The 21,942-nt window shown below is 45.6% G+C and overlaps 2 protein-coding genes across 3 annotated transcripts in view; one reads left to right on the top strand and one right to left on the bottom strand.

The window, feature by feature from the left end:
* Positions 1 to 433: 433 nt before the first annotated feature.
* On the bottom strand, positions 434 to 17,139 carry ZMAT3 (zinc finger matrin-type 3). 2 transcript variants are annotated; one of them, XR_014588122.1, is made up of 7 exons: positions 15,778 to 17,139; positions 11,357 to 11,682; positions 9,759 to 9,878; positions 8,032 to 8,198; positions 7,819 to 7,919; positions 1,764 to 6,811; positions 434 to 1,640 (listed from the first exon to the last, which is right to left on the bottom strand). XR_014588122.1 is itself a non-coding variant. In XM_083848641.1 (6 exons), the coding sequence occupies exons 1-6, from the start codon at positions 16,079 to 16,081 to the stop codon at positions 6,600 to 6,602; spliced, it is 1,230 nt and encodes a 409-aa protein (XP_083704767.1). In that variant the 5' UTR covers positions 16,082 to 17,139; the 3' UTR covers positions 1,649 to 6,599. The 2 variants fall into 2 exon arrangements, 1 of the variants encoding a protein (XP_083704767.1); XM_083848641.1 differs by lacking the exon at positions 434 to 1,640 and having other exon boundaries at positions 1,649 to 6,811.
* A 150-nt stretch (positions 17,140 to 17,289) lies between these two features.
* PIK3CA (phosphatidylinositol-4,5-bisphosphate 3-kinase catalytic subunit alpha) overlaps positions 17,290 to 21,942 on the top strand; it is a 33,799-nt gene continuing 29,146 nt past the window's right edge. The window contains exon 1 of the mRNA XM_083848632.1: positions 17,290 to 17,440. The gene's annotated coding sequence lies outside the window, so the exon portion shown is untranslated. The remainder of the gene's footprint in view (positions 17,441 to 21,942) is intronic.

The raw sequence follows: 21,942 nt of genomic DNA, 5'->3' as shown, positions 1-21,942 counted from the left end.
CACCACTCAGTTAAGATTTAGTGGCAGAAGCAATATGGAGAGTTCTCGGTGCCAAGCTTCATTATTTTTAAACCATATGCTAAAGTCCATTTTCTAATGCATTGCAAAGCCATGATATATATAAAAAAATGAAAATCAAACAGTTCTTAATCAAACTGTTTTAAAAATCCAGTCGTTTTCGTCAGCTTGTGAAGAGGGAGGCTGAATGGAGAAGTGGCAGGGTCAGTACTCCCTGATATTTAAAGGCCTCAGGTTCAATCCTCCTTTTCAGCCACAGACTTTCTGGATGAATCACTTATTTTTTCCAAATTTCCCTTCCTCAGCTGTAAAATATTGCAAGACAACTAAAACAGATTCCTTAGATACGAGGGTAACTGGAGAAGCAGAAGAGTTATTTATGCTTTTAAATTATACAATCAGTCTTAGATTTTCATTTTTGTATTATTTTATTTGCTGCATAATTTCACAAATGCCTGTGATTCTGAATTAGCTTGCCCAGGTGTCTCTGCACGTCACTAAGGTTTGACCAAACCAAATTGCCATGGAATTACTACAGAATGCAATTACCATGTGTAAGTATTAAAAAATATCTTGTGATTTAAGGCAGCACTTTAACATCCCATAACGGGGATATGCTGCTCTGTAGAGGCTTGTTATTCTCTGGTTCCTAAAATGACTGAAAGTAACAGAGTCCACTTGAACACAAGACAATGAAGGACCGGGGTCAGATTTAACATAAAGCTCTACTTATACGTTTTTTATGACCCTATTTACTATAAATGAGAACGCGTAAAAGCTCCTGCATTTGATTGTTATCACAGAAGTGGCCTAAGTGCTCGGGCAGCTCCCAGCCCACAAAATACTAAATCAAGATAATTTCACCATGGTGCCACTACTGGCTGCAGCCACCCAGTCCCATGAATAACAAAGGACACGGGAGTGCAGGTATTTGTCCCTGTTCAGACAGTGGCGTCTACACTCAGAGCTGTGCTGCAGCAGCCGTCTGTACCCTTAGGTGCTGCCCTTGAGGCCAACAGCTCACTCTACTCACTGCATGGCTGAGCTCTGAGCAAAAACAAGGTTTTTCTCTCACCTGAGCTCAACCTAGCAGACCCCAGATCTTCTCTGTTTTAAGGCTCCAGTTCAGGATGTTTTTCCTGTTTGGAAAGTCATTTGAGCTGCATAGGCATATGCTCTTCTAGAGCCCTCAAGTAATGAAAGTGGAAAAGAGCATACTGACAAAAAAATGTGCAAATACAAGTATCAGGCTCAGCTTGTCCCCACATTTTAACAGTTAAGAGTTGCAAGTCCAGCCTGGGGCTGTTCCAGAGCTTGTGATGTCTACTCTAGGGGAAAGTACAGCACGAAAAAGATCCTTCCCATACCTACTAGTTCCCATCTCAACCCTCCTGAAACCAACACAGCTCAGGGGGAGACCTCAGCCCTCAGCTGGCTTTCAGGAACAGTTGAAAGTACCCTGACCCCCCTGTAGAGTAACAGCTCCTGCACAAGGCCGTACTCCTTTATCAGTGTATTAAAACATATTACTCACGTAGCTCCATCTCAATGCTAGGCTGAAATCAATTCAGTCATGCATAGTCCAGCCATATCACAAGCAGCAGCAAAACCAAACACTAAGGCTGTACAACGATAAGAGCAAGATGATTTATTATATATTGAAGAAAAAAATCAGTTTCATCAACTATTCCCTCAGGGGGATCAGTACAACATAAACAAAAGAAGGACAAATGTACAAAACCAACCTGACAAGGCAGCTCTAGATGAAACACGTTCAAAGCACTTGCAAACGATGTTGCTGGACAGATGCAGAAGGAAATTAAATCAAGTCATTCCTCCCCTGCAAAATACAGACTGAAAACCGATTTTATTAAAAAAAAAATAAAAATAAAAATAAAAATCCACAGTCCTGCCTGTATCTGCAGATACTTTAGATAAAAAGATAAAGATTTTAATCGTGATACTTTTTTAAAGGAGAGATTCCCCAAACTACTGTTTGACCACATTTATTTGCAAGTGGATTTTATCTTCACTTCCAACTTCATGCAAATAGCAAAGAAACTGGCCCAGCTCAAAACAGGAGCTTAGCCACTAACTTCAAAGAAACCAGGTCCATTCTTTTTTTTGTCTGTTAATCCTTTAGAAACCCTGACATTTGGTTTTCCATAATTGGCAACAGATGTCCTTCTCATCCAGAGCATCCTTGTACGCATGGTTGTAAAATTAAAAAAAAAAAAAAAAAAAAAAAGCACATGAGAAAACATCAGCAGTATGAAATTCCTGAAGGGTTTCATGGCTTGCTCCTAGTCGGCTAAAGTCAACGTACTTCAAACTATTTTAGATGGAGCAGGACCAAATCCTTACAGAACAAGATACACATTCCTCAAAAAAAAAGCATAACCTTAAGAGTTTTGTAACCCAAACACAGAAGTAAAAGACACAGTTTTTAGCAATGTATTTTCCCTGGCCCTAGCCAACATAATATATTTAGCTAGGGTATTTCATTTACTCCAGACTTGGGCAAGATTTCCATTGGTTACAGCAAGAGCATTACTTAAGTCATGTAGCAAAAGGACTTCATGCATTAGTAAGCCAAAATATGAACCCATGCCATGGCGATAGCTTTCCCTTCGAATGCCCTATAATGAGCACCTAGAAAAGGAAAAAAGACAAGAAGCCTTATATAAAAAAATGCGTTTCGTTACACTGATGACCATTGTAAGCAACTCCACAGAAGTTTTCAGGGTTCTTTTTGATGTATACCAAAAAAAGCAAAAAGTCAAAAATAGAGCAACGTTAGGCAAGATTCTAACACGTTTTCCCATTAGTGCAGAATGCGAAATGACAGCTAATGCAGCTTGCTTAATACAAACAAAATAGTATCATTTTCATACTTCTCACAAATACATGGATTCCACAGTTTACTTCCTTGCCTTAAAAGAAATGCTTAAATGTAGTACAAACTTCACATGTCTCTAAAAATATCATCCCAAGTTACCAAAGGAACCACTGGAGGGGGAAAAAAAAAAAAAAAGAAAAAAAAACCTTCAAATGGACATTTAAGAAAGAGCTGCATGGAAATTCCAAATTTGTTTGGCATGAAAAGGAACAAAGAAAATCTGTAGGTTGCGTTGGTTTTTTGTTTGTGTTTTTTTTTTTTAGGGGGACAAGGTTTTTGCATCAAGGGAAAGAAAAAAAATACATAACAAGGGAGGGAAAACATTTTCACAAATACAATAAATATCATTTCTGATCCAAAAGCAAAGTGCGATGTAGAGTTCTCTATTCAAACAAAAACAACCTACATAATAACGCCTTAAATATCAACAAGTCAATTAGTGGTCAGCGCAGTAAAATAAATATGAACACATTGATTTATATTTTGTTTCTAGCAGCAAAGGTCATTAACCTACTGGCCAACGTGACAGTTTCACAGAAGTCCTATTTCTTGAGTTTGGTACTTTGACTAACTTGAGAAAAAGACTGACTGAGTCTGGAAAACGGTACTACAGCGGTATGCTATTCTCCCCGTCCCACCTATGACTAATAGGATTTTGCCAGGACATGTTTTCAATATGCCTTCTGACTGCTGATTTGGAGAACAGCTTTCACGAAAAAATAAAACCAGGATCCACCCCGCTTCTCATGCTGAAAAGTATGAGTTTGGATTGGCTCGAACCCTACAGATATTAGAGGGGTGAGGTGTTTTCTCTTTGTAGTCAACAATTTTCTGTGCTGGAGGGAGAGTGGGAAGAACACAAACCATTAAGCAGTGCTGGAAAGGGAGAGGCAAGCTTTGGTCACTCGCAGAGAAGGGCCACAACAGAGGGCTGGGGCAAAGCAATTAATCCTCAGCTGCTTTCCTCCCGCTTCGCAAACCCGTCCTTCTCCTGCCGCTGGGGTCCCACTACCTGCTTTACGCCTGCTACACAACCCGCCGCTTTGAAATTCTCAGGATGACGACACTCACTGCTTGTTTTCCTGTGAAAAAAACAAACCAGCTAGGTGTCTCTGTTCGGGGGAGACTCGAGCCATTCCTCAAAACCAGACCCACTTGCAGGGGAACAGCCCGCAAGCTCGGCCATCCGCGTCCCACGTGCTGCCGCCTGAATGTGGGAAAATACCACGCTTTAATTTACAGCAAGAGGGACGTTTAACCACAATGCAGGGACCATGCTGGTCAAACACACTTGTGGTATGGCTCACCCAGCTCCTTCTGTCCCTTCGCAGTGGTGTCAGACTAAGAAAAAACAGACAGAACACAAAGAGAAAACCAGCCCTTTGACTGTAAAGGATGAGGGGTAAAGGCTGACGGGAGACTTTTGCAAGGGGAATGGTCTTCAAGGTTGCAAAGAAGCTGAGCCAGGGGCAGGACAGCACTGGAGAAACAGACTTAGTGGCTGTGAAAACTGCCCTGTGAGTGCTTTTCAACCTGGACACCTGTTCTCCTTCCTACCTTCTAATGTGCTCCAGTGCACAAAGCCCACAAAATTGGGCTTTGCACAATGGAGGGGAGGGAATCCCATTCAAAAGGGTGTCCATTGCCCTGCCCGTATTCACGTAGCAAGAATCAGCCTGGAACGATGCAGAGGGTTGCTTTTTTTTCTTTTTGCAAGAGCTCACCCTGCCTGGATTTAGGAAGGCTGGGTTAAGGTTGCATGGATAGCTCACGCTCAAGTAGGTAGAGAGAACACCACACAGTTTCTGGGGAGCAGCCTTCTCTTTTGAGCAGCCAAGTGAGACAAGCCTTTTTGAAGTGGACTAGAAAGATTATTAAAAACTATCTGGATTTTTTGTTTGTTGAGTCATTTTTCTTTTTTTAAGGCAAGCAGAAAATCCTTCTGGAATGCAAGAAGCAGGATCAGAATGGCAAAAACAGGTGTGGGGGGGGAAGGGGCAGGGTTACCTTCAACATCATGCACTAGGTACAATTTATCTCTGGTAAAATGCTACTGAAACCAATGGAGCTACATCTAATTCAATCCGCCTAAAGAGGAGCGAGAGTCAAGGCATGATGCTTCCTCTACTCCCTCCCTGCACCTGCCACTGAAGTCGATGAAGCTATACCAGCGTACAGCTATAGCAGCACAGTGGGAATCAGGTCCAGGAGAGGTTAGCTACACGCTGCACTTGCCACTGGAGCCAATGCTATAGAAAAACTGTGAACTGGATTCCAGTCACAGCTTCACATCTACCTAAATGAGTAGAAAAATGTCAGCCCTACTTCTGTTCTTTATCCCCTTTCCACTTCCACTGAGGAACACCAAAACAGACACACACCCTTTGTTGACATTTAAAAAGTTGATTAACAAGTTTCATTAATACTTCTGCATGGCCAAAAAGCTCTTACTCAAACAATCATTACCCCTGACATTTACATCCTACCTAACTTTGGATTTTTATGGTCCCTAAAACAGTGAAGTTCACATCAAGGAATGGAATCAAAACCCAGTTTGAGATGGGAAGAGAAAGAGGGGAAAAAGTTTATCCAATATTGGTAGCCCTAGTTCAAAGGAACATTTTACCTCTCTTCTTTAACACCCAGTGGGCTTTGTCGAGGGAATGGCATGGAAGTGGGACACACTGACATCTGCTTCCCGGGGTCCTGGCAGCCCTGCTCTCCCAAGGAACAGAGCTGTGCACCAAACACTAACACTCACTCTCTTCTACATCACTATGCAAAGAAATTACAGCCAACAGCTCCTTGCAACCTACCCCTAACCCTACCCTGGCTAACGCGGAATCAGAGCACAGCACATCTCACCTGAACAGGTTTGCTTTTCGATTCACTGCATTAAGTCACTGAAACCCCCACAGGCTCTCTTCAGGGAGATGAGCTACACCCACGGTGCATTAAGGTACCCAGCCAACAATGCCAAAAATCCATTTTCATTGTTAACTGTTTGGTAGAAGAACATTTCTGGATGTGGCTTACCAGCTGGCATCTACTGTCAGATCTTCAGAATGAAATCTGCATCACAGAGAAATGGGTAAGAGGCAAGACCCTCCAAGATGGAGAGGTGTGCGTAGCCTTTTTACAGGCATGTGGAAAGAACTTAGTGCAGGCTGTAATGAGGGCCACAAGCAGCAATTTGTGGACAAGTACACCCCTAACTCGGACATTCACAGGCCCCATTCCTACCCCTCTTTTACAAGCTGCCCAGAGATTCACTCTGCTGCAGGGAGACATTCGGTAGCACTGCTCTGCGGCGCACAAAGAGGGGAGCGGGCTTTGCACATGGTTCACCTGCATGGTGGAACCACAGAAGTTCCCAGCACTTCTTGGTCTTTGCATATTCATGCAGAAGGCCGGGGAGAAGACAAAGTCCCCCCAGCCACTCAACACAACGAAGAGCCTTAGATAACTAGCAAACAAACATCAAAAACACTTCATGTCCTGCACAGCGTCATCCTGCCAACTATGACAGAAAAAAAATCTAACCATACCATTAAGTTTGCAGGTGTTACATGTATAGCTCGAGAGCATGCTCCTATCAAATGGAGCACAAAGCAGGGCATGTGGCAAACAGCAGGCGAGAGACAAGCTGCTCTATTTGCAAACTACTACCGAGGGCGGCGCGTCATTGTACATAGCCTAGGTTCTCCATTTCATTTCTGTACCGCTGTTCGGACACCTTGCTTTTATGCTGTTTGCTTTCTAAGTGCTGCCTGAATTCCATCTCCTCGCTGGCCCCGGCGTTGCACATGGAGCAGTAGAACTGGCCGCTGGGGGTGACGCACATGGCCAAATCCCGAGGAATCCTCTGCCGTGAGCGGGGATTGAAGTAGGGACCTGAGGAAACAACCGAAAAGCTTACTTATCTACAAAAAGAAAAGCTTGACACCGCTCACTGACAACTTCCAAGTCCGACAAATATTTAAAAAGCAGCCAAAGATCAGCTTCTTTAACTGATTAGAGTGAATTCATTTTTCCATGACTTCTCCACTGAGATCCAGACTTACAGGGAGCAGTGCACACAGGGCAGCAGTACTCGCTGCTATTTTCCAAAGCAGGAGAGTGGACCTAGCGCTCCAGTTTTATGAAGAATCAATAGAGTCTTAGAATATTAGGAGTCCAATTATTTAAGTAATGAGCCAATTATTTTTCTTAAACCATCCAATTCCAGAATAGAGCAGTCTTTCGATTAGAATAACCTGCCTATCTCAGTTTAAAATTATCACAAAATGATTTTTAATAGAATTTTAAGAGACATACCTTTTTCCAAATGCCAGTGGTTAGAATGACAGGATTAAACCAAGCTTCACCAGGAAGCAGGGTTTCAGCTAACATGCTCGTAACATAACTTAAAACGAAAAAGAGAAAGAGATACTGGGCTGGACACTACAAAACATGCTTTAAATTATAGTAAAGAGGCAAAGTTAGTATCTAACACCTGAGGATGGGCTCTTGGAGGGAGGCTAACGTGCTCTCTCATTCAGGACAGAGGAGTGCACCTACACATCAACCTACAGGTTGATGTGCTACAGGAGGAGTCAAAGCACCTGGCCACTGGCCAAGGAAATAAAGCAGGAAAATTGTCTCCAGTCAGAGCAGCCTTACAGACCAGCAGATGGTAAATTAAGTTACAAACTGAGAAACCAAACTAACAAGCAGGCTGACGGAACAAAGTAACTTTAGCAGCTGGGAAGATAGATGCAGACATGAAGGATCAGAGCTAGAACCAGCTCCTTTCACAACCTGTCTCTGCTAGAAAAGAGCTCAGAAACAGAAGAAAAACTGCTTAGTATTAGCATTATAATTCCAACTATAGACTAAAACAGATGCAAGCTCCCGATTACCTGTGTTGTTTTGAACTGTATACATATTTCTTCTGTTCTGCATCATCTTATATTCATTCCCTTCTTTCCTTGTCCTCCGTTTGCCTAGTTCCGATGCATCCCTGAAGATTAAACAGATATGAACAACTGCAATTCAGAGTTTTCTGAGTAAAACGACTGCCAGAGACACTGCCACATGCTTTCAGCCTGAGCGTGAAGTTGAACAATACCTACGAGAATGAATTATTCTGTGCTTCTGCAAGGCGCAGCCGTTTGGCATGATTTTTCCCTTGGTAGTGAGCCTGCGCCACAGCCGGAGAACTAAACGAAGCATCACAAAGCTTGCAGTAATCATTCTCTGTGGCCAAGATCACTCGGCCACCCGGTTTACTGGATCCCATCTAGCAGCAAAGGGAGAGACAGCATGTGAAACACAGGAAGGTTAAATCTCTGAAAGCCTTGAATCACGGGGACTGAGACCAGTAGCGTGTTTGTCAGAGCGCTGGAATTAGACCGTATGGATTAGGACATTCTCGGTGCTCCCCAAACTGTTCTTACAAGGAGAACTTAGTTTTCTCTGCCTCGTCCTTCCAGAGAACCCCAAAATTCCCTGAGATATACGCAATTAATAGTGACTTTCATACCGAGGAAGGCTCACGCTCCCAGAAATGTAACAGTGCTCCTCTCTCCTGTTTCCAGCGTACCCCATCTCTCCACAGTTCCCTGACCACACTAGGAGACACAGGCAATAGCACAGTTGCCAGACCTCTGAACCTTACCCTTCAGGTACGAGGACACCTGGACCATGATTTCCGAGGAAGGACCCGGCCGTTTGATCGGTACCCTGCCTTTCCAGTCAGCCAGGCACGCTGACTGGGGCAGCAACCAGCTCTCCTCAGTGTTTGTGTGTCATCCAGACAAAAGCGCTCCGCAAACAGCGCAGCAGCAGTGATTCACACGGCCCTGTCACTGCAGCACTTGCCAAGTCCGCTCTCTTTTGAAACTGCAAGCTTACAGACACACACACACACAATTCTGACTCATAAGTTACAACATGAATCCTCGTACGGCCCCAAAGTGGCCTTTTTATTGCCGTGGACCATTCTGTCCAGTGCAAGAAGCATCAGACACCCTAGCGGGTGCATCACCCGCATCCCACTACCTAGGACAGGACCCAAAGCCCTCTCGAGACCTTGATTCAGCTCCCTGAGCCGCAAAGTCATTTTACACGGGACTGAGTCTCCCTCTGGCGGCTCCAACAGCACATGTAGCAACCTGCCACTTACTGCAAATGCTTTTTGCTTTTGTACAGACAACAGAGACGAATGTTTTTGGAGGTGGCAGGCACAGCTTTGATCCCTGCAGCCCAGCTGTGGTTCCCTGCACATTCACGTGCAAGAGACAGGTTAGCTGCTACACCCCACAGCAATCAGAAGTGGTGAACTCTACAAGCAAAAGTAAAAAATCATCTCTTTTGCTTCTAACGTGCCTGAGATCAAATGAATCTGGATCACAGAGAGACCCATCCATCCACTCACCCTACACACAGGAATAACCACTGCAAAAGGAGCAACAAAAGAGGAATTAGACAACAGCCCTGGGCAATGTGTGGAGGAGCACCTAAGCACTTTTTCCATGTTTGCTTCACTCACGCAATGGAGGGATGATTGTGCAGGGTGGATGCCACACCCTCATGTCCAAGTGCTGCTCTGAAAATGCTGTTTTACACCTGCTTTTAAACAACTTTAATCAGCAGCACATCAAACTTCCATAGTCAGTATCTGCTTCTTCAGAGGAAAGCAAACAGCTCTCAACAAGCCACGTCCACCTTCCTGTGCCATCAAGAGGAAAATTCTTTCCAAACTCTTGCATTAATTCTCCAGGCGTGAGATCCGGTTATCCTTATTGGGGGTTAGGTCAGAAGCAAGCAGCATGATCTCAGTCACCTTCCCATGCCTTACCTGAGCTGGAAGGGAGACAACCTGAGGCGGGGCAGGCTCAACTGCATTACTCATCCTGGCAGGTGCCGGACAGCTATTGGCAGCATAGTAATTTCGGAGTTTCTTACTATGGTTTTTACCCTGGAAAGAGAACTAGAATTAATCACTGTCCCAATAATAGAATCTTACACTGAAAGCAAGCAGAGCCAGAGACAGAAAGGAAAAAGCGGCCATGAAGATGGCACCTCAGGTAAATGAGCTGTCACTTGGAAAACAGCAGCTCTGATTTTAGGAGATGCTAGCATCCTTCCCTTTTCTCCAAAATGTTCATCAGCTAGCATTTTAGGCCTAATTTTCAACCAATCTTCTGAATCCCGTAAGGTTACAATTAGTTCATCAATCTGTTTCCATTTCATCTAAAACAGTATTTTGTATTTTAGACATAAAGCGCTAACTGCTTTACATAGTTTTCTTCATAAGCCTGAACACACGCAAACATACACCTTTCTTTTCATGAGATTTCAAGCATGATTTCAAACATGGGACTGAATTTCTAAAAAAAAACCTTCTGCCTCATATTTCATTTTCTCTTGGAAAATATGTGTTGTAGTTCTTTTTGGTGTTTCAAAAATCTGAGAGAGGTATATGAGAGTATGTATATATATTTTGGATATATAGTAAGACCTATGTATAAACACAGGTTACAACTTTTTAACTGTAACTTTTGTCCCCTCGTGACAGAAATACTGCAGAAATCAGATGTTAAATTGTAACACCAATTCAACCTACCCCTTCAATGTCGGGACAGCACTTTTTCAGGGCCAACAGCAAACCTGAGGTCTGGGCCTGAAGTCCTGAGGATATGGACAACCACTCTCTTGTGCTTGCTGGTGAAGAAAGTTACTGGCTCCACATCCCACACAAACACACTAGGCAGACAGGCTACCAGTAGAACGGAGTGATGTAAGACCACAATGTATTCAATGTCAGAAAAGAAACATATGCAAACAGTCCCTAACCTATTTCAGACAAACCAACCAGACCAGCTTAAGAAAATTTTATTTGTTTTAAGCTGACCCAGCTGGTGCTGTCCAAAGCAGATGAGAGTTTAAATATATAGCCCTTCCAGCAGACCAGTGGTGCACACAGCCTCGGGAAAGAGGCAGTGATGAGCACATGGCAGCAGCCTCCTTTCCTAAAGGCACAGCTAGATCCACCAGAAAACATCTATCCAGGCCTTACAAAATCATGCTTGTGGAAACAGAAGTTCAATTTTATTGGTAGGGTGCAGGGGTGGAAAAGAGGTCACACAAAACAAAGGAAAAGGACGTGTCTGCCTTTCCAGCCAGGCCATCTTGTAGTACTTCTCTGTCCCTGCGGGCAAAGACTTTGAAGTCGGTCCCGTGATGGCACCTTAAACGAAAGCTCTAGCTGTATCAGAGGTAGCTTCAGATGAGCTAACTCAAACGAAGATGCTAGTGTGCAGCCACCTCAATACTGCGCTCGAAACCCACTGGAGCAGCTGAATTAGTCCTCAGGCATGAACCCATGCTGAGCTCTGTGCTACCACAGCTGCGCTACCGCTACATTCAAGCTGTGCCCCCCGCCGCTCTGCTTACCTGGTAGTGAGCCTGGGCTTGTTGTGCTGAATTCAGGGTGACATTGCAAAGCTTACAGCACAGAGGCTTACATAGTTCCTCCAGCATAGGGTCCTGCTCCACCACCTTTGCAAGCTCTTCGTCTTGTGCGTGGTGAAGGGAAGGCCCCAGTCCGAGAGGTTTGGGTGGGGACAGCGGTGAGGTGGCTCTGGGCCTTGTAGCCACTGACATAGGAAGAGATGGAGGCTTCTCAGGATGAGGAAGAAGTCCTGCTTGCTGTAAAAGAATCATTGGCCAGGAAGACTGTGGGCATGCTACGTCTGAAGGATGAGGAGTCCTCTTCAGATCTAGACCAGAGAAACACAACTGCTGAAACACATCGTACTAACAGGAACAGCGACAACCCAGGGGATACCTTCTGTAACTTCTCTGCCTCTCCTTTATGCCTTTTCACAATGCCAAGCAGGTATAAAGGCAACTTGTAGCACTCACAGGAACAGCAGCATCCCAGATAACCAGAGCAAGATTAGGAAATTATGAATACAAAAAGAGGACCGAAGCCTGAAATATAGCTTTTAGTACCCTGTGGCACGTTCCCGGAGGCGTGAAGATTCCTAAGAGCTCACAGGACCTGACCCAGAGCCAAACCCTCCCCAGCATGCCCACCCCACCACTCCGTGACTGCTAGAAGATGCGACCTCCAACACGCACAGCACATAAAGCTGCGGTTTCAGAGGGATACAACTGCTAACAGAGGGATGCAACCGTCAGCCACGTCCTTTTCTGACAGCCTAAGGAGAAGCTTATGCTCTAAGGCCTAAACAAACACTGCGATTTATTACCACTACTTGATGACTTAAAAAGAAAAAGAACACAAATATTTCAAAGAACATTTATTTTACATAGACAGATATAGAATACATCTACACACAGAATACACCCCCCAAATACTCACAAAGACCTTCCTGAGGAAAAATATTCTAAAGTTAACTTTTCTCATGTAAGTCAACCAAAAGCAGAGGAGTACTAAGTGACTCGAGAACACCTTGCTGTACCCAGCCATCCCCCAACGGTTCTCTTCCCAGCTCTTCCGTGGTCTTGTTGAATGACCTTGAGCTATTTCTCTGCATTTCCTTTACTAACTACAACCTATGCAACATTTAAAGCTGTACCTCCTTCTGCAAGAATAGAGAGCTTATCCCATATTAACCTTTATTCAATTATTTCTCAGTTAATTCAAGTTCTTAGAACTAGCCCTACATTTCCAACAAGGGGTTCTCACAGGCTTATTTAATTAAAGTTTATAAATCACATCTAAAGCCCGGGATGAACATTCCCAGAATAATGCGGAGCAGCGATACTGTAAATCAAGGCACAGCTACTTCTGTTAATGTCTTATTAGCTTCTTATCATAACAAATCCTGTTCACTGTTACACTGGGGTAGAGAGAAGCATTATCTTGGGTCTCCGCAGATCACTTCCAGCTAAGACCGCATTGGTAGCAACCATGTTTACGCTGTGGGCTTTGTTTGTTTAAGCAAATAGTGAGCCACATCTACATTTTAAAATTAAGAGGCTTCTGTAAAATTACGGGAAAGGTAGATGAAATGCCACCTAGGAACTTTGATCCTGAGTCACTTTTGAGAACAGAATTTGACTTCAAGGTCATTTAGGAACCTGGAGAAGCAGATAGCATTTATCTAGGATAACTTCTGGGATTTTCAATCTGCTAAAATTAGCAGGAGATAAATACCTTGCTACATTCAAGCTCTGGAAAATCCTAGTTGATGACTGCATTTTTAGATACTCTATTACCTTTGAAAGTCTGGCTCCAGAGAGGTCTATATACTATTAGGGAAAAAAAATAGTTGGACTAAAGCACTCAAGTGACAAAAGCATTTCTGAAATCTTTACCTCTAAAACCAGATTTTTAAATAATACAAGATTGGATAAAGTTCCATTACTATTAGCAACTAAAGGTAAGAAAAAGGAAAAACATAGAAGAAGAAAAGAAAGAGCACACATTATCTTGGGAACAAGCTTTTAAGTTAGTAATATAGCTACGAGAAGTTTCTGTGTTTTTAGATAGCCCTCCGTTGTCAAGACACTGAAATTCCAGGAGAGCATGAACCTAACGTGAACCAAAAGGTGACCATAAAAATAAAATCAAAAAGAAGTTTATGAAAACTGATTGAAACATGATAAAATGAAATCCATCATGAAGAAGAGGAAATACAGGAACAGCGTGGTGTAAATCATTCATCAGCAGTGTAAATTCTGTACTGTCACCTAACTTCTCTCCAACTTTCAGCATAGGTTTTCCTGGCTAAACAGAATTATGGAAAAAGATTTTGCTATCTTTAGTTTGCTCAACTAGTACTCTGTCTAATCAATTTCAGTGGGGCTATTGATGGAATTAGTTCATACTGTAGATGGTTAAATGGATCATACCACAGGTCTATCAAGGCATCTTACATCAGCTATGCAAGCAGCTAAGCAATACCATCAGAGTTCTGCTTCAATACCATAGTGGGCCTCTTCCTTAAAAAGGGAGTAAATTATAGCTAAATACTTCAGAGAAGAATATAAAGCGATCTACAGTAAATGGCGATCGGAATCCATCCACTTAATTATGCATGAGTGCCTGCTGCATCTTCCATACGTATCTGGCATGGATGAGATTTGTCAGGCAAAAGATAGGACACTGCTATAGGATATGCATCCACAGGGGAAAAGATATAACGTAATACTCTTAGAAAAATCTTTATTTATAAGGCCGTTTATTGTTTCTCAAAGTAAAGAGTAGTCTGAAGATAAAATTAAGGCTGCATGGGCAATTTTAGAATTAGAACTTCTTGACTTTGCATATGCAACTCTGATGTTCTTCTCATGGCGATCTTCCATCATTGAAACTGCTCAAATTTCGTTCACTTCTTTTGTCTGAACATTATTTAAAGGGAAAAAAAAAAAAAAAAGCATTCAAATTCTACTTATTTACATGTCCCTTTAACACATCACTGCTGGTCACTACAGACACCTGTGCAGAAGTTAACAGGAACACTTTGACTCCTCCTTTCCGTTCACATGAAAAGCTGCAAAATTTTTACCCTTACCAAAGAGCAAACGATCAATGAACCTCCCTCCTGAAAGCCTTGTGCACAAAACGCTGCAGCCCCAGGCAGGGTAAGGACCTGCAGCTCTCCAGGCCGAGCGGGGGAGGCATTCTGCCTCACCACAGCATCTCTTACATCACAGCCATGCCTCCTCCTACACGTTGCATGGGCTAGGACATAATTCCACCCTGTGCCAGTTGTCCGCAGGTGGGTGCAAAGGACAGGTACGCTCCTCTCCTGCTCCTTCAGGTTGGGGCAGCCCAAAGAGGGCACCGAAGGAGGAGACTCGGCCTCCTTGCCCTGAGTGCCACAGGGTGGTAGCATCTAGGTGCTGCTGGTGGAACAGCTAACGGGGAGCGTGTCCCCAGCTGTCTGGGGGACAACACAGGTCTGGGGAAAGAATTGATGTCGTCTTAATTCTGAGCAGGCACATACACTATATGACCTTCCTTAGCCGTAGATGTAACTCACAATGAGATATCCACACAAAGAGGAGTGTTCTCACTGGAATTAGTTTTAGAAAACTAGTTAGAAATTAAGAAAAATTGAAAAAATTGTTAGTTTTTTTCCAGGACAGGAAACACTATCTCATAACACTGCCATCACTTAACCTCTTTGCCAGAAAGTTTACCTTTGGCCACCTGCAGAATTTACCCTGAAAGACACGGTCATTTTACAGATTCATGGAATATCCTGAGCTGGAAGGGACCCACAAGGGTCATCAACTCCAACTCCTGGCTGCATGCAGGGCCACCCAAATATCGGAGCATGTGTCTGAGAACGCTCCTTGAACTCCAGCGGGCTCGGTGCCATGAGCACAGCCTGGGGGAGCTTTACGGTGTTGCAGGGATTCAATACAGCGCATTAAAGCAAATGCACACCATACACAGCCCTATGTTAATGCACAGGGCCTGCTGACCCTCCGCTGATGGTGATATGTACTGGGGCCCCGGAGACAGCGGGCATTGCCATGTCCTAGCCCAGCAGGGTCTCTGAAGCCACGGTGCCACTGCTGGCATCCTAGCAGGTACCTCTGCAAAGTTGCGTGCCTTGCGGTCTCAGTGGCAGATCCTAAGCGAAAAAAAAAAAAAAATGCCCGGTATCCGCCGCCCCGACATAACCGCGAGGTGAGCACTAACGCCCGGCACGGACACACAGCTAGCGAACACCCCATAAAACGAGCACAAAAGGAACGCAGGGACGGGCGCCGAACCCCACAAACACCCGAACCACACCAAACCCTGCGCTGAACCCCCCCCCACACACCCCCTGTGCGGGGCCGGGGCCCGCCGCGTCCCGCCCGCCCGCCCCCGTTCCCCCGGCACCTACCGCAGCCGGGGCCCGGCGCCCCCGGCCGCCAGCGCCGCTCCGCCCGCACCCGCTGCCGCCCGCCGAGGCCGCCGGAGGCCGGGGCGCCGGGCACGGCCGGGCCCAGCTGCAGGAAGTGACCGCAGCGAGCCGGGGCGGGGACTGCGCATGGGCTGCGGCAGCGGCACCGCTTGGCACGGCTCGGCACGGCACGGCTTGGGTTAGCACGGCTCGGCTCGGCACGGCACGGCTTGGCTCGCCCCCCCGCCCCGTGCAAGGCCTCAGCTCCCGCAGCCCTTCGTTGTCCTCCTCCCGGGGCTGGCATGGGCAGGAGCCGCCCGTGCAGCCGGCAGCCCCGAACCCCTCATACTTTTGTTTTTTTTTTTTTTCCCCTTTTTTCGCCCCAGCTCGTTTTGAAGCCGCCCGGTAGAACCGCGAGGTCTCGAGCGTTTTTTTTTGGTGCTGGTGGATCAAACGTGGCCAAAACTGTTGGAAAGCTGCCCCCGAGGTGTAGCAGCTTGGGCGTACCCTGAGCTGGGGCCCCCACAACGTTACCTCGTCTTTTTTGGTCGCTGCGCCATCCATCAGCAGCCAAAATCGCAGTTGAGCCTGCGTTTGTACATATCAACACCTGGGGGTTACCGGTGCCAGCGGTTGCCGACGAGCGTTACGTTTCCCTTCGAGCCACCGAGGAGCAGCACAGGCTGCACGCGGGCAGTCCGGCTGCCATTTTGGGGTACATTCAGCTGTCGGTGGTTTTCTCCCGTTTCTGCCCAACAGGAGACAACGGGGAAGAGCTGAGAAGTCAGACCTGCGGCCAAGGCTGCCGGCAGCCATCACCCAGCCCCCTGGGGGACCCCGCAGCTGGCCACGCCACTTGTCGCCGATGTGCTCAGTGCCTCGGGACCTGGCCCAGAGCTCCCCAGACCTCCCATACGCCGCCTTTCCCGCTGCGGGGACGCGTGTCAGCCCCGAAGGGCACGATTCCTCGGGACGCCCCGCTGATCCATCCCGCGGCCCTCGCGCACTGTGTGCCGTTGGCTCCGGCCGAGCAGCCCAGCGCTGGGTTTGGACCCCGAGAAAACCAAACGCGATTTAAGCGATACCACCTTTAATTCCTATTTCCCAGCCGAGGGCACTCGCTCGGCACGCTTACCCCTCGCTAACAGTTAGAACCGCCCCGACTCCGGCAGCTCGCACAGCCTCTGTTACATCAACGTTTTATTTTTTTAATTTTACAAATTTAAACGCTTTTTAGAGAAAACTTTAAGCATTCCGGATGCCGCAGCCCGGGGGCCCGCTCGGGGCAGGCCGAGCCCCGCTCCCCACAGCCGGCCGGAGGGCTCCCCCCCCCCAGAGCCGCTACGGGCCTGCTTCGCCTCTCCGTGACGTCACGCGGCATGGCGTGACATCACTCTGCGTGACGTCACGCCGAGTGACGCCACACCGCTCTCCCTCCCGCCCCTCCCCGGCAGCGCAGGCGCCCTGCGGCCGCCCCCCTCCGCCTCGCTCCCCCCGCGGGCCGCGGTTCCCTTCCGGCGGGCGGCGCCTTCCCCGTCCGGGGTCAGGCCCCGCCGCCTTCCTGTTATTGCCCGGGCGGGAGGCGCGGGGCTACCGCCGCCGGGGGCCGTGGGGGCGCTGCCCGGCCCGGCCCGGCCCTGCCCGGCTCGGAAGCGGCCGTGAGGTGAGCGAGGGGCAGCGCGGGGCCGGGCCGCGGCCTCCCCGTGAGGGCTGCTCCCGGCCCGCCGCGGCCCGGTGAGGGGTGGGGGGGTCCCCTCGGTGCCCGCCCGCTGCCGCCCCCCCCGGGGTTGGCGCCCGGGCTGGGGGCTCCTCAGGGCTGGGTCTCTCCCCGGGGATGCGGTGCGGGCCGTGTGCCCGCGGGGCTGCTCCCCGCCGGGGCTGGGGGCTTGTCGCCGGCGGTCGTGTGCGTGGGGCTGGGGGGTACCGCTGCTCGGAGCTGGTTTGTTCGCCCTGAGGGGCTTTGGTGCTGTTTCTCGAGGTATCAGAGCTGTGATTTCTGGTGCTGCTCTGTAAGGTCTTTCCCTCTGCCGGTTGTTTTTCTTGAGGGCTTTAAGAATGCGGCTGAGCAGGGATTCCTTTATAAGCACGGCGTATTCGGGGTAAGTGTGAGTGAAGTGCAGGTTTCAGGCTATAGACCTTTGCTTCAGTTCATCCTCTAGGGAGCCTGAAAGGAGTGGTAAACTGATTTCTGACTGGATATCATAGCACTTCCATAGAGGAAACCCGCTTCTCGACTCTGTTACCTACTTGTACCCTTACATCCCAGCTTAGAGCTGTGGCAAATTTTCACATTCATCATGTGGCAAGAGTTAACTTTGCCATCGCTGTCAGCATCGTTCTTAACACACACACACGTTATTTTATAGAGATGTTCTTGGAGCACTTGCTTCAGCTGTTTCTAAGCTACAATTCCGTAGTGCCTTGTAATAATCAAAGTCCACCTCTTGTTGTGCATAAACAACGCGAGTTCCCAGGGATATTCCAGTGCTCAGGGTGATGGGGTTTAATGGTTTGTCTACTGCAGGGATCTCAGTATCAGTTCTGAAATAAAGCCCCATGCGACCATAAAATTTAACAATAAATAACGTTATTCTCCAACAATAACCATGGCAAAGCTCTTCCAGAGCAGTTATCTGGAAGCGTATTTTAGACGATGTCATCATGTAGACAAACCCTGCGTTAGCCAAGCTCGTAGTGTTTACAGGGGAATTTATGAAACCGCAGAGCTCTGCCTGTGATCCATGAAATGCTCTGCTTTTTCATTAAGACAATAAATACGACAGCTTCACAGCTGCAGTTGGAGTTCTGCTCGAGAAGATGCCCTGCGCTTCAGAGGCGTTAACTTGATGCCAAACTTAGCAACCTGGAGACAACACTTCATGTTTTTCAGAGAGTGCTCAAAGCCCAGCCTACAAATCCATGCCCAGATGTTTTAGCTGTTCTGCTCCTTCAATTACTCATCTAGTATTAATGGCAAAAATGTTTTGCTTCTTGTTACATGTTACTTCCACTAGTTAGGGAACTGAGCGTGTGTGTGTTTTTCTGGAGCGTTCTTTGGAAAAGGTGGTGTAGCTGAGCTGTTTACAAAGCAGTTGTGCTTTATTGGAAGTCATAAAGTAGCTCAGTGTTTAGTTAACTGTTTCTCTGTCAACCAGACTATTGCTGCTTTCTGAGAGCTGGTGGGGAACAGTTCTTCCTGGGTAGCTGTCCTAAAAAGTTGCTGGAGGTTTTGGACTAGGAATTTCTACAACAAGCAAGGGCTCTGCACTTAATGTCACGCTGTCTCACAAAACCAATGAGATCATAAGAGGCTTCCAGTTATTGGAAGTTATTGAAATCAGATCTTTAAAAGGTGTTGTTGCATGAAGAACAGACTTCTTTCCGAAAACAGGTGTTCCTCAGATTGAAGTACGCAGTGTGCTCGTTAATGGCTTGCTCCTGTACAATACAGTTTTAAAACCTTGATGATCATCACAGGTTTTAAGTCAGAGATTTATCTGTAAATAGTTAAACAACAAACTTAAGGCTGGCATTTAGTCTGCAGAAATAGCTTTGTTAATGAATAGATGTTTTATGTACAGAATGTTTTCTGTAGATTTGTTATGCTGATACATCAGTTTCAAATCATACCAGAAACACTAGCATCTCATAGATGGGTATCGTGTGTGTGTGTGTATATGTATATACACACACACCTGCTTGCTTCGTCTAGTTGAGTACATTAACTACAACCCATGTTAATTTTGACAAAGCGCATGAAAAATGTTGTACTTGGACGAGAGGAAGGCAAGCTTTTTTTCTATTTAACTTTGATACAGGTGAGAAAACAGTTAAAACTGATTTTTTTTAATGATACGTAACTGGAGCAGGAATAGTACTTCAAAATTAGTCTTTTTAATTTAGTATTAATATAAAACAGGGTTTTGTCTTATTACTTAGTTTTGTAATTACTGGAGAATGTCTGAGATCTAGTAAGTCTCCTAGTTGAAGACACATGGGCGTTTTGTGTGTGTCAGTGAGTTGGAGAGGGAACATTAGAGAGAGAATGTGTGTTTGTACTTCAGCAAACTGGGAAAAAAAGCTTCATACCTTGAAGTGTAAGATAAGGTAGAGATTTTTTTTTCAGCTCTTCATGCATTGCGTTCCATCCATCTAGGAGTTTTGTCTCTTCCTTTTAAAAAGCCACAAGTCCAGTTGCTCCAAGTGATGATGCCTGTCTGAAATTGTAGCTAAGACTAGAAGAGGCATAAAAATATTTAAGCTAAAACTGGATGGGAATTTTTACTCTTCAAGTTGAATGTGTCATGGTGAAGAATAGTTTGTTACAAGTCTCTCTTTGTAGTATCCTAATCCCAATGTGCATGGTGGAGAGAGAAAATAGATTTGTTTCTCTCGGTTTTTATTTGGACGTCAAACATGTGAAGTGTTTTGAGTTCGGGGTTGGTTCAGATAGCTCCCAGAGGTCCTTTCCAGCTTGAATTATTCTATAATTCTATTTCTGAATGGTTGATGGAGTGTTAAATGAACCAGAAATAACTCTGAAATACCCTGTCTTTTTTCCTTGTAACACTGCTGTAGTGTTAACTTGAAAATAAAATTAAAAAAAAAGAGGGGGGGGGACTAGGGGGAGTTAAACTGTTTTAAAAGGTTGCATTTTTTGTAAATTATGCAAATAAACTGTGGGCAAATGGGAATGCTGCAGACTGAGTAGTGTCTGTAGTTCTGAATCTGCCCTCTGTCTAAGCAATGGCTTTGCAAACAGTGTGTCTTTTTATTTTATATAGCATACGTTTACACTTCGCTTCTTGGAAAGTATTTTCCTAGTTAATTCTGGATCAAATTTTGTGAGAGGCGGTCTCTAAACCCTGTGCATTTCAAACAAGGAGTGTGAGGGACAGTGGAAATAATCGCTTGTTCTCTATTAACAGCATACTTTTCTCAAAGCTGGTAAAGCGGGGAATAAAAGCCCTTGGCAGGCATGATTGAGCAAGTACGCTCGCTGGGAATGTTTATGGTCTGCTTTTGAAAAGTTACACCTGAGTACCTGAACTCCACAAACAAGACAGTGAAGTTCAAAGAAACCAACTTACCTTCACAAAATTGAAGGAGAGAGAATGATGGAGGCCTTCAGAAGCCTTCACCTCGCTGGCACGCTTCGAACTCAACGCAGTGGCAGAAGTAAATCAGCTCTGCTGCGGCCTAGTGTGAGAGCAGTCGGGTCAAGTGTAGAACTTCAGGTTCAATGTTCTCCTGGTTTGTGCCTCATTGCTTTTTACTGGTAGCAGGCTGGGTATACCTCAAGTCTTTTCTTTTTTTTTTTTGTCCACCCTGTAAGTTAATTTTCTTAAATTAACCTAAATCCTTGGATTTTATGTAGGGAAACTGTGGCAGTTTCACTTACGGCTTCCAGTTAAAGGAATACTTGCAAGTGGAGCTTTTGAGGATTGTGAAATGCGAAGCATGTTTGTCAGATATGGGAGCCTTACTGAATTGACTAAAACTTAACTGTAAAGTTCTCTGAAATTGAGACAGCTGAGTCACATTATTGGCTGTACATTATGACCCTCTTCTAAGGCAAAGAAACATAGAGAAACATCCCTTGTGTATTCTTTCAAAGTCCAAACAGAAAAGAAAGGAAAGGGAACTGGAAGTTTGCCTCCTAGATTGTACAGTATGTCAAAAGACTTATCTGTGGCTCAGACTTAACTGTTTTTTTCACACTAATTATTTATTTAAGGTGCAAGCCAGCCAGTCTTTTGCCAGTACTTAATGTGGCAGTTAATTATGATGAATGCGTCTTCCAAGACTCTTCCTGACTTCTTTTGATTCTTGCTGTTAGCCTGGGTCATGGTCCCCATCCAGAAGCATAGATTTTCTGCTGTGATTGCATTTGTTGTCTGGGAAATGTCTTAAACTCGCTGCTAAACAGCTGAAAGTCCTTGTGGTGGACATGACCTTTGTTTTTTTTTTCTTTCAATAGAGCAAAAGGCTATGCCTTGTTGCAGCCTAATTCAGTCTTTAAGATATTAGCAGTCAATAAAGAAACAAGCAGTTCTTGAACGTCCTGAAAATGCAAGAAGCCTTGAGCAGGACTAAAAAGAAAATATCTAAAATTCCGAACTTCAGCTGAGACAAATCCACCATAAGTAGAAATACCTGCCTGCT

The sequence above is a fragment of the Anser anser genome (assembly GCF_964211835.1).
Source record: "Anser anser genome assembly, chromosome: 9".
In the NCBI taxonomy this organism is placed as follows: domain Eukaryota; kingdom Metazoa; phylum Chordata; class Aves; order Anseriformes; family Anatidae; genus Anser; species Anser anser.
Note: the sequence above shows the minus strand (reverse complement) of the source record. Positions and strands in the feature narration are given on the sequence as shown.

Excerpts from the sequence above, each read along its gene's own strand:
- ZMAT3 (XM_083848641.1), bottom strand. The coding sequence starts at position 16,081 with ATGCCAGCCCCGGGAGGAGGACAACGAAGGGCTGCGGGAGCTGAGGCC. Across the intron at positions 11,683-15,777 it reads GGCGCCGGGCCCCGGCTGCG|ATCTGAAGAGGACTCCTCAT; the intron begins GTAGGTGCCGGG and ends TCTCTGGTCTAG. Across the intron at positions 6,812-7,818 it reads TACAGTTCAAAACAACACAG|GTCCCTACTTCAATCCCCGC; the intron begins GTAATCGGGAGC and ends TTGTTTCCTCAG.